Below are 11258 nucleotides of genomic sequence, written 5' to 3'. Positions count from 1 at the left end.
AAAGTCACTCAAGATGTATCATCATTCAGCTAATTGCCGCCAAGCTACTCCATGTTTTAAGTCTCCAACAACTTATTTTCACCTTTTTCCTCTGCAAGTTATTGAAATTGGATAACATAATCATTTTCCAATTAATAAAGTAAAGCTTTAAGGTCGATAACAGTAAGTTTTGAATAAGTTGTATTAATGATAGTCGCACATCTCATGTGAACCTAGGACGATCGCTAGCTTAGTCAAATATAGTTACAAAAGATATTATTGACTGCACTATATATCTACCCGGCAGTATTAAACATAAAAGTGAATTCTGTTAAAACACAAATAAACTTTTGTGGCAGAAATATCTGTGTAGCTTCAAATGTTGGTTTTCGATATATTTATATTCTATACATACGATTGGTTTAATTCCTCTCCAACTCTGCACTGGATTTAATAAGTGATTTTCGCTATCTGTTGAAGTAGAACAGGTAATTTTCACTTTAAGGACAAATCATGTACAACTCACCATGTCTAATATGCTGCTAATTATTAGATTCTAGAACCAGAGTATTAACAAATGCTAAAGAGTCGATCAAGATAATAATCATTTAGCCAATAATACCAAACTTATATACAGTAAAAGTAGCTTTTTCATCATTGATTTTCCAACTATATAAATTGCTCCAACATTTTGATCTTCGTAACATCACTTGCAGATGAAGGGTGGTCCGGCAGAGCTCTTTGACAGTTTTAGGAAAGTTGTTCTACCAATCTTAACATTAGTTCTCCTAGTCAAGATCACATTCTCTTCATATAATTTTCCCACTGATTATTTGTTGCAGAATCTTGAATCAAGTCTCAATGGATCAAAATTTACTAGCATGAATGGTTCAGAAAAAGCAGGGATAAAGCAGCAAACATGTAACATCTTTGTGGGAAAATGGGTACCATATCCAAAGGGACCATACTATACAAATGAGACGAACTGTGCCATCGATGACCGACAGAATTGCATGAAATTTGGAAGACCGGATAGTGATTTCATACATTGGAGATGGAAGCCAGATGATTGTGAGCTTCCACTTTTTGATGCTATTCAATTTCTGGAACTTGTGCGTGGCAAGACTTTGGCTTTTGTTGGAGACTCCCTAGCAAGAAACCAAATGCAGTCACTGGTGTGCATTCTAGCTAGTGTAAGTGTTCTTCTCTTCAATCAGCAACTTTTGTGCTTCCATTGCTATGCTTTCAGCTTATCCTAAAAATCATCATTTTATGCACTGACTATGTAAAAAATATTTATATAATCAGATCACTTATAAGGTAATTATCGGTAAATCTCTATAATAGTCATTAACTGATGTAATTATAGGTAAATTGATAAAAAAGGACAACCTGGTGCACATAGCATCCCGCATTCACACGGGATCTTGTGAAGACTGCACTTTGAATATGATGCAAGCAATTAGTGACTAATTCTACGACCCGACCTATAGATCACATGGAATAAACTTTACATGTTGCTCTGGAATTTCCATTCATAGTTAATAACCTGGTAAAATTGGTGACTGACGTGCATTGACAAGTTAAATTCACTAACAAATTAACGTGCATTGAGAAGTATAAAAATTAAGCTATCAATGTATTTGACTGGTTTTGGGATGGTTGATGCAAGTCAAATGGTCTGAGGGAAGTTTTGACAAGTGTTTCAGGGAATAACAGTGATAATTAGGGTGGAAAAAACCCTGTGGATTATTTATCTTTTTGGTTTGATTTAGTCGACTACGCTCTAAAGGTTTAACATGCTAAATCCCATGATACAGATGTTCAGAATTGGCAAAATCAAAATTGTGACATCCATCTTCCAAAAATCCTAGTAGCTTATTTTATTTTCCTACATTCTTGCTAATCAGAATATCATGTGCATATCTCAGGCAGTCATTCCCGTCGATGTATCAGTAACTAAGGACACAAGATTCAGGCGATGGTTGTATAAAGATTACAACTTCACAATCATAGCCTTATGGTCTCCAGAGTTGATCAAATCCTATGAATCTAATCCTAATGGCGATCCTTATTACAGTCTCAGGAATCTGTATCTGGACAAAGCCGACGATGTCTGGGCAAGTGAGGTTGAAAAAGCGAATATTATCATAATCAATGGAGGCCAATGGTTCTTTAGGCCATTTTTGTACTACGAAAACGATAAGCTCATTGGTTGTCACAAATGCAATGACAAAAATGTTACAGAACTTAGCCCTTATTATGGATACAGAATGGCGTTTCGTACAGCTTTCAAGACCCTTTTAAGCCTCAAGAAATTAAAGGGTAGGTTGGTAATGTTAAGGCCATTTTCTCCAGCACATTTTGAGAATGGAGAATGGAATAAAGGAGGGAATTGCAATAGAACAAGACCTTTTAAAACCAAAGAAATTAAGTTGGAGGGATATACAAAGGAGATGTATTTGACTCAATTGGAGGAATTTAAGGCAGCACAAAAGGAAGGTAGAAAAAGGGGTGTCAAGTTCAGATTGCTAGATACAACCGAAGCCATGGTAATGAGACCAGATGGGCATCCTGATCATTATGGACATTGGCCAAATGAAAAGAAACTACCTGATTGTGTGCATTGGTGTATGCCAGGCCCTGTTGATACTTGGAATGAGCTTTTGCAAGCCACTTTGAAGAAGGAAGCATATTGATTTATCCAGAGATAGAAACAGAATTATGCTTAGGAAGATAAATAATTAGTTGCAGTACTCTTAAAATCAGCCATTAATGTTTTTGTGTTAAGGTAGGTGGTTTGCATCACACTTCCTTGACTTGCATCCCTGTGTACCAAGCTACCTTTTTTTTTAATTCTTGAAATGGCGCCAGTCATTTAGTAAATTTATATCTACCTTTAGATTTTGGTAACAACCGTTTAATAGCTTTTTTAAATGTTGTGTAATACTATAATCTCTTAGGAAATCTACAGAAGTCCTTGTCGTCCATGCAATTCTTAACCTTCAAAATTTGAAATTCTGCTTTATGTTAATGCTTAAGGTTCCAGCTTTTCAATATGTTCTGTTTGGGAGTTGGAAAATTAGCTATCAAGAGAACAGAGGTAAAGAGAATAAAAAAAGATGTGTCCATTGGAAGATTTAGTTTAGGAGAACAATTATAGGGTGGTTTTGAGAGAAATCTATTGAACTGGTATTTTTGTGTTTAAAAGAAAACATATAGTACTACTAACATAAAATAAGTTGAGATATGGTAATAAACTAATTAATATTGTATTTTTTGCACGGATTGTCCTTCTTTTGGGGCGGTCTTTAAATTTTGCCCTTTATATTTGTGGTCTTTAAATTTTGTCCATCGCTTGAAAAGGTGGGTAAATACCTGAGGTTCTAGGTTCGAACCTCAGCTTAGGCATAAAATAAAAAAATTATTTCGCAAGGCAAGGCTGGGAGGCGTGTATGCCGGATCTGGCATATACTCCCTAAGGAAAAACTAAAGTTATGCCGGATCCGACATAACTAAAAGTCTTTCCCATAAGGCATAGTTTAGTTATGCCTTATGGGACAGACTTTTAATTAAGGCATAACCAAAAGTATACCCATAAGGCAGAACTTTTCCTTAAGGCATAGGCAAACTTTTAGTTATGCTTTAAGAAAAAGTTCTGCCTTATGTGATACACTTTTAGTTATGTTTTATGAGGCACACTTTTAGTATATACCTTGAAAAGTAGAAAAAAAAATATATGCCTCAAAGCAAAGTCTGCCCCCTCCGGCAGACTTTTAGTTAAGCATAACTAAGAGTCTGCCGGAGGAGCCAGAGCGAAATTCAAACTCTGCCTTGCAAATTTTTTTAAAATTTTTACCTAAGCGGAGGTTCAAACCCATAACCCATGAATTTTAGGCGAAGGCCAAAACTTAAAGACCAGCAATTTGAGGGACAAAATTAAAGACCACCCCAAAAGAAGAACAATTCTGCGAATTGGCCATTAATATTTTCTTGCCCCAAACAATAGGCCGATAAAAGACCACTTTAGTCCATTTGTTATGGGCTACATTTTCAGCCCAACCAAGCCTGCCCTTAACCAATGTCCAAGAGCTAGAAGCACTAGCAAGACGGGAAATTGACATTTTGATACAAGAGTTAGATAGTATTGGCATAACTTTAACAAAAAATGTGGGAGCATAATTCAGCCATAAAAGTATTGGCACAAAGTGGCCAATTAAGTAAAGAGCTTCCTTAATAATAGGGATATAACTATTTTTTCCCTTATTAAACGTGTAGGTTAATATATATATATATATAAGAGGTGGCTAAGTAATAGGGATGAATATTTTTTATCCCTTATCTAATTGTAACTAAGCGAAGAAGTGGCTATATAATAGGGATGAATATTTTTTATCTCTCATTTAACATGATATACATTAAATGTATACAAATGATCAACAGATAGCTTTTATACACATTATAGGTTAATATATATATATATATATATATATATATATATATATATATAGCTAAGTAATAGGGATGAATATTTTTTATCCCTTATCTAATGGTAACTAAGCGAAGAAGTGGCTATATAATAGGGATGAATATTTTTTATCTCTCATTTAACATGATATACATTAAATGTATACAAATGATCAACAGATAGCTTTTATACGCATTATGTGTAATAAAACAAATCAAATCGACTATTTAATATACAACACACATAATAAATTTTAAACAAACATCATGTATTTAAAAAAAATATATTATTCATGTATTGTATGCATGTAACTTGAAACTTATGAAATATTTGTACACTAGCCTATGTATACATTAGATGTATACAAATGATCAAAGAACAGTTTTATACACGTTATGTGTATACAAATTATGGAATATGTGTACCCTAGCCTAAGTATACAAATCAACATGTGTATAGCTCGTCCCAGATTTATCACTAGCCTATCATCTATGCATATAGAGATATTTCACGGATACAAACCAGTGATAATTGTACTTTTTATGCATTGTATACACACACAAACACACATATGTATTCATGAATCTGATGTATACATCATATGGATACCAACTTCTATACAGGTATTCATGAATCTGATGTATACATCATATGTATACCAACTGCTATATATGTATTCATGAATTTAATGTATGCATCATATGTATTCAAACTGCTATACAGAATTACAAATTGGTATACGTGTTTTATTTTGTGGGTGGTGAATTCCAAAGAATACCCTTTAGAAAGAGGATAGTCATAGTTGAACATGTTTAACTAAATTTTTAACTAGATGGATGATTTTATATTCGTTATGGATGATTCTATATTCGTTTGCTAATTTTAAGGAGAAATTTTGGTAGAAAGTTAGGGGAGAGAGAGAGTACAAAAAAGAGTGCAAAAACTATGTACTTTCAGCTATGCATACTAATGTATCTCAAATAAATTAAAGAGGCAGTGAAAATATTTGTTATGAAAATTTATGTTTGTTGATAAAATTATCTGGTTTAATTTACCAAAATAACTTTTAATTATAGAACAATTTTTAACTTTCAATTTCGAACGACAGTTTCCATGAATACATGCCTTAATTTTTTTTTTCAATAATAATTATTTATATACATAAGGGTTATTGGTATACATCACTTTACAAGCATTTATCCCAATTTTGATTGTTAATAGAGAGTTTTAGGAGATGAAATAGAGAAAAGGAGAAATTTTTGGAGGAGAGAGAATTAAATTGAAAAGCTATTTTAGCGGGATAATTTATGGGTTATGGTCTTATGGAGTAGAAAGGAAAATGGCTTTAAACGTGTGAATGGGTCATTCTATGCTAACTTTTTAAAACTTGGCTATTGTATGCCAATTGCTTGTCTTAGTTGATATGCTGTGCCAAATACCCTAGCAAGACGGGGGACAATTTGCAGGATTGACCTTCGGTGGAGTGGTCTTTAATTTTTGTCTCTCAAATCAGTGGTCTTTAATTTTTGTCTCTTAAATCAGTGGTCTTTAATTTTTATCCTTCGCTAAAAGCTCCTTGTTCCGGGTCTAAATCTCCGCTCAGTAAAAAATTGAAAAAAATCTCGCAAGGCATAAGTTGGGATTCGCAGGGTTCAAACTCTGCATTAAGACGAAAAAAAATAAATCATTTTGCTGGAATTCTGCAAACCTCTGCCTTAAAGCTTAATTTTGGGTTGTGATTTTTTTTTTCTGGGCCTGGTTTCGAACCCAGGACTTCGGAATGTTAAGCGAAGGACAAATATTAAAGACCATCAATTTGAGGGACATCAATTAAAGACCACCCAAAAAGAAGGACAATTCACGCAAAAAAAATGCAGGACAGGTGTCTTGATTGGTGGAATTGCAATCCTTCATATTAAGGGTGGTAACCGGTTTGGTCTTACCGGTTTTAACCGGTAACCGGACCGGTTAAACCGGTTCCAAAAAACCGGAACCGGTTAAACCGGTAAAAAAAAATAAAAATAAAAAAAAACTAAAGTATATAAGTAAGTATATATATATATATATATATATATATATATATTAAGTATATATAGTAGATATGTATATATAGTATATATATTAAGTTATACATATATATAAGTATATAGAGTACATATATATACATACGAAAAGCACTATTCTGTATTGCTGACTTGTTGTTAGGCTGTTAGTCAGTAAATATTTAAACTTTAATTATAAAGTTGTATAACATATGAAAATATAGCTACAATATACAAATAAATACTATTATATATATATATATATAATACAAAAAATAATAAAAAAAAGATTTTAATCACTCCAAACCGGACCGGTAAACCGGAACTGGTTAAACCGGAACCGGAACCGGCCGGTTTCCTAACCGGTTCCATAACAGGTTCCGGTTCCAACCGGTTAACACCTTTACTTCATATATTCCAGCTCCATAATGTATTGACACTCTGCCAGGATTTTTTTTTATTACGTGACACAACCGATACTAGTTATGTGAGATTTTTTTGATCTCACAAAAAAATAAATCTAAAGTTTGTAAAAGTATAAATATGTGCCCACCAATCTAAAGGTAGATATTTCATTATTCACATTTCACATTTCGTATGTTGTTGTTGCTGCTGCGTACATTTCACATTATAATGCTATTCATAACCGTATTTCACTTTTGATTACAAAATATTTGTCTTATTTCCTCAAGTTGAACAACTTCTCTTCCTCCAAATTCAAATTAATAGAAACTATTAGTATTACTTTATCCTATTGCAAAGTTTTTTTTAATATATATATATATATATATACACATATAACCTTTTCACCTTTTGCGTATAAGTTTGAGCTTTCTTAACGTGGCTCATTTGATGACTCAGTATATGAATATTAGCACAAATCTATTGACACAAAATATAGAATCTTTTGCACGTAAAATGATGATTGTGAGTTTGTTTGTTCACGCAGATAGTGTTTTTGAACTATAACACATCATTCTGAACACTTCTTGACCAAACTCAATTTCCCTTTAAATTGTGATAAGAAAAAAATTAAAGTAAATTCCACTGGTACCCTTACTTTTTGCATTTGGGAAATAATACCTATATTCTCAAAATGTCAGAAATAGCCTCCAATTAAAGATGGATTATTATAATATTTTTCCACGAAAATGAACGGATTAGAAAAGAATTGACATCTGATTCTTGCTCTCTTTGCTTCCAGCAAGTGATACCACATCCCAAATTATCCAATTTCATTCACTTGCAATCAAACTCATCCCTTCCTTTCATCTCCACCATACAACAAGGTCCCATTTATTATTTTCAAATTGCCCTCTTCTTTCTCTTTCGTGGGGTTACTATCTTGAAATTTCGTTAAACTTAGTCAAATTTTCATTCTTTCTTCCTTGTTTCCTCTTTCCTGGCGGCCATTCGAACCGGTATGTTTCTCAACTAACTACTCCACTCTGACGTACCAAAATTAAATATGTACTTGACTTAACTAATAAGTACTAATAATTTTTATATTTCCACAATTTCAGATCAGATTAACGCGCTTAAGGTTTCCATATCTTAGTACTAGCATGGGATTGAAGAAAATCAAAAGACAAGTTAAAGCCATCATTAAACCCTATATAACCCCTCCACAACCTGAATCACCATCTTCATCTTCATCACAATCATTTGCCATGTCATCATCACAGCCTTTCCTTTTTCCAACAACCCAATCCACTGTTCTACCCGACCCGTCTTCTTTTTTTGCTCCACATCTCTTATCAAACCCATTACCCACAAATTCTTTCTTTCAAAATTTCGTCCTCAAGAATGGTGACCAACCTGAATTCATACCCCCTTATCTTATAAAATCTTCACTTTCATCCCTAACTCTTTGTTACCCATCTCAGTTCCATAATCCTGCTTTCATTTACCAGAATTTTATTGCTGATTTGACAATTACTGCTTTGAATAATCCTAATCCAAATACACCCCATGTAATTTCATCTTTTGATGATCTTAGTGTCACATTAGACCTTCCTTCTAGCAATCTCAGGTTCTTTCTTGTTAAAGGTTCCCCCTTTATTACTTGTGAAGTTTTTCAAAATGTAGCGCTTTCGATTTCAACAATTCATGCTATTCTTGAATGTTCTTCCAATAGTAATCGTACTAAATATACTATCAAACTCAACAATGGGCAAACTTGGGTTTTATATGGTTCATCCGCTATTGATTTGAGTCATGATGTATCGTCTATCACATCTGGTGTGTTTTCGGGTATTATTAGGATTGCTTGTTTGCCAAATTTGGACCCAACATGTGAAGAAGTTCTTGATCGTTTCAGTTCTTGTTATCCTACAAGTGGTAGCGTTGTTTTTAGTCAGCCATTTTGTTTGGAGTATAAGTGGGAAAAGAAGGGATGGGGTGACTTGCTTATGCTGGCTCACCCTCTCCATCTCCAGCTCCTTTATGCTTCCGATTGCTCGGTAACTGTCTTGGAGGATTTTAAGTATAATAGTATTGATGGTGAGCTTGTTGGTGTTGTTGGAGACTCATGGATATTGAAGAGTGACCCTGTTTCTGTAACATGGCATTCTATTAAAGGTGTTAAGGAGGAGGCATGTTTAGAAATAATTGATGCTTTGAATAAGGATGTCGCTTCCTTGGATTCGAAGGGAATAGAGACAACGTCGTCATACTTTTATGGTAAATTGATTGCAAGAGCAGCAAGACTGGCATTGATAGCTGAAGAGGTTTCTTACCTTGATGTTATCCCGACAATCCGTAAATTCTTGAAGGATACAGTTGAACCATGGTTGGAGGGGACTTTTGAAGCAAATGGTTTCCTTTATGAAACGAAATGGGGTGGACTTGTGACTAAACAATCGGCGTTTGATACGGGAGCTGACTTTGGGTTTGGGGTCTATAATGATCACCATTTCCATATTGGCCATTTCCTTTATGCAATTGCAGTGCTAGCCAAGATAGACCCCATTTGGGGGAGAAAGTATAAGCCACAAGCATATGCACTTATGGCGGATTTTATGAATTTAAGCAGGCGAGAAAGTTCCAACTATGCCCGCTTGAGGTGTTTTGACTTGTGGAAATTACATTCTTGGGCTGGGGGATTGACAGAATTTGGCGACGGACGGAACCAGGAGAGCACAAGTGAAGCAGTAAATGCATACTATTCAGCAGCTTTAATGGGTTTGGCCTATGGGGATACCCATCTTGTTGCCATTGGATCAACTCTTTCAGCTCTTGAGATTCATTCTGCACAGACTTGGTGGCATGTGAAAGAGGGAAGTACTTTATACGGGGAAGAGTTCACAAGAGATAACAGGGTGGTTGGTGTTTTATGGTCTAACAAGAGGGATAGCAGCCTTTGGTTTGCTCCACCTGAATGGAAAGAGTGTAGACTTGGAATTCAAGTCTTACCAATATTGCCCATTACTGAACTTCTGTTTTCAGACGTTCAGTTTGCGAAGCAGTTGGTCGAATGGACACTGCCAGCTCTGGCAAGGGAAGGGGTTGGAGAAGGGTGGAAAGGGTTTGTTTATACTTTGGAAGCAATATATGATAAAGCGGGTGCTTTGAACAAAACTAGGAGCTTAACTGGGTTTGATGATGGAAATTCTCTTTCAAATCTTCTATGGTGGATTCATTCTAGAGATGATGAAGTGGAGGAATGTGATAGAGGAAGCAAGTTCTGCTGGTTTAGACACTACTCTCATTGATCTTTTTTATGGTGTGTTACATTTGGAATGACCTTATAAGGTTTTAATTGAGTATTCTCAATATATATGACCTGATGGGAACCAAAAAAAAAAAAGGAAAAAGGGTTATTTTGTTTGGTTGATATTTGTCTTTTCTTTTGTCTGTATATAAAGTGGAGCGCTAGTCTGCAGCTCAATGCTCTGTGATATGATTGCTGTAATTTTTCCTCAGATCTTGAGTAGTTATAAATAAAAGTCCAACTTTGCCAATACCTAAGTACATTCATGCACCAGATATTTGATAGTTCAATTGAAAAACTAGATCAACCGTCACCTTCAGGTTCATAATCTACTAAAGCTACACTGTGTAATTGCTGTTTAATCAGCGACTGTTGATTGTTTCCGCGTTTAAAATGTCTGATAGGAGAACTTGCTGACTTTTAATATGTCGCATGTACATCATGTGTGTCTCGCAGTTGGGAGTAGAGATACCAATACTGCTGATGACTAAGGAGTAATATCTGTTGAATTTGTGGTGATGATGTAACTTCTTTCCTGCCTTTGCGTTCTCTGCTTATGGCTTGTGAATTGACCAGTGTATTATATGTTGGCTCTATTGAGACGCAAGATGCTGTAACGCCTTTTTGGATTCTGGGATGTCATTCTCAGATATTTTCGGGTACTCAATTGCGTGTATATTGTCTTCTCTATCAGAGGAGTGTGCATGGTTGATCTAATTGATTTTTGTTTTGGTTCTCTGTATATATGTCCTGATCACGTTGAAGCCATAAGCAAAGGTGTTATGTTGCTGCTTATTTCTCTTGTAGAAAAGACCTCTTCCTTGTATAACTGTATACGGGTATGTATTTCTGAACAGAAGTTTCACTTGGTTGCTTCAGTTAGTTGCATGGCGTACACAGTAGAATATCTTTGTTTTGCCTGGTGCCAGATTCAGGCTTTGGGAATTTGTCAGTCTGGAAAGGCTTTTGTAAAAGGCTACATACAATCTGACCAGCTAGTTGAATGGGTATTGCCTGGAGCTTAGTTTGATATTGTTCTCGAATCATACTTGCTAAG

General features: G+C 34.9%; 2 protein-coding genes across 3 annotated transcripts; both read left to right on the top strand.

Annotated features, from left to right (window-relative positions):
• The first annotated feature begins 321 nt into the window (after window positions 1-321).
• LOC132624821 (protein trichome birefringence-like 19) lies at window positions 322-2769 on the top strand. Of its 2 annotated transcripts, none has more exons than XM_060339543.1 (3): window positions 322-467; window positions 822-1172; window positions 1911-2769. In XM_060339543.1, exons 2-3 carry the CDS (start codon window positions 861-863, stop codon window positions 2676-2678), a joined length of 1080 nt encoding a protein of 359 aa, XP_060195526.1. In that variant the 5' UTR covers window positions 322-467; window positions 822-860; the 3' UTR covers window positions 2679-2769. The 2 variants fall into 2 exon arrangements, with proteins under 2 accessions (XP_060195526.1, XP_060195525.1); XM_060339542.1 differs by having other exon boundaries at window positions 696-1172.
• A 4927-nt stretch (window positions 2770-7696) lies between these two features.
• Window positions 7697-10453, top strand: LOC132621152 (glucan endo-1,3-beta-D-glucosidase 1-like). The gene is made up of 2 exons (XM_060335307.1): window positions 7697-7910; window positions 8013-10453. The coding sequence occupies exon 2, from the start codon at window positions 8055-8057 to the stop codon at window positions 10200-10202; it is 2148 nt and encodes a 715-aa protein (XP_060191290.1). The 5' UTR covers window positions 7697-7910; window positions 8013-8054; the 3' UTR covers window positions 10203-10453.
• The last annotated feature ends 805 nt before the right edge of the window (window positions 10454-11258 follow it).

This window comes from Lycium barbarum, chromosome 12, assembly GCF_019175385.1.
Source record: "Lycium barbarum isolate Lr01 chromosome 12, ASM1917538v2, whole genome shotgun sequence".
Classification (NCBI taxonomy): Eukaryota; Viridiplantae; Streptophyta; class Magnoliopsida; order Solanales; family Solanaceae; genus Lycium; species Lycium barbarum.
Note: the sequence above shows the minus strand (reverse complement) of the source record. Positions and strands in the feature narration are given on the sequence as shown.

What these genes read in the sequence shown, in the direction of transcription:
- LOC132621152 (XM_060335307.1), top strand. Translation starts at nt 8,055, where the DNA reads ATGGGATTGAAGAAAATCAAAAGACAAGTTAAAGCCATCATTAAACCC.
- LOC132624821 (XM_060339542.1), top strand. Translation starts at nt 696, where the DNA reads ATGAAGGGTGGTCCGGCAGAGCTCTTTGACAGTTTTAGGAAAGTTGTT. An exon ending in TGGTGTGCATTCTAGCTAGT is followed by an intron (nt 1,173 to 1,910) that starts GTAAGTGTTCTT and finishes TGCATATCTCAG; the next exon opens with GCAGTCATTCCCGTCGATGT.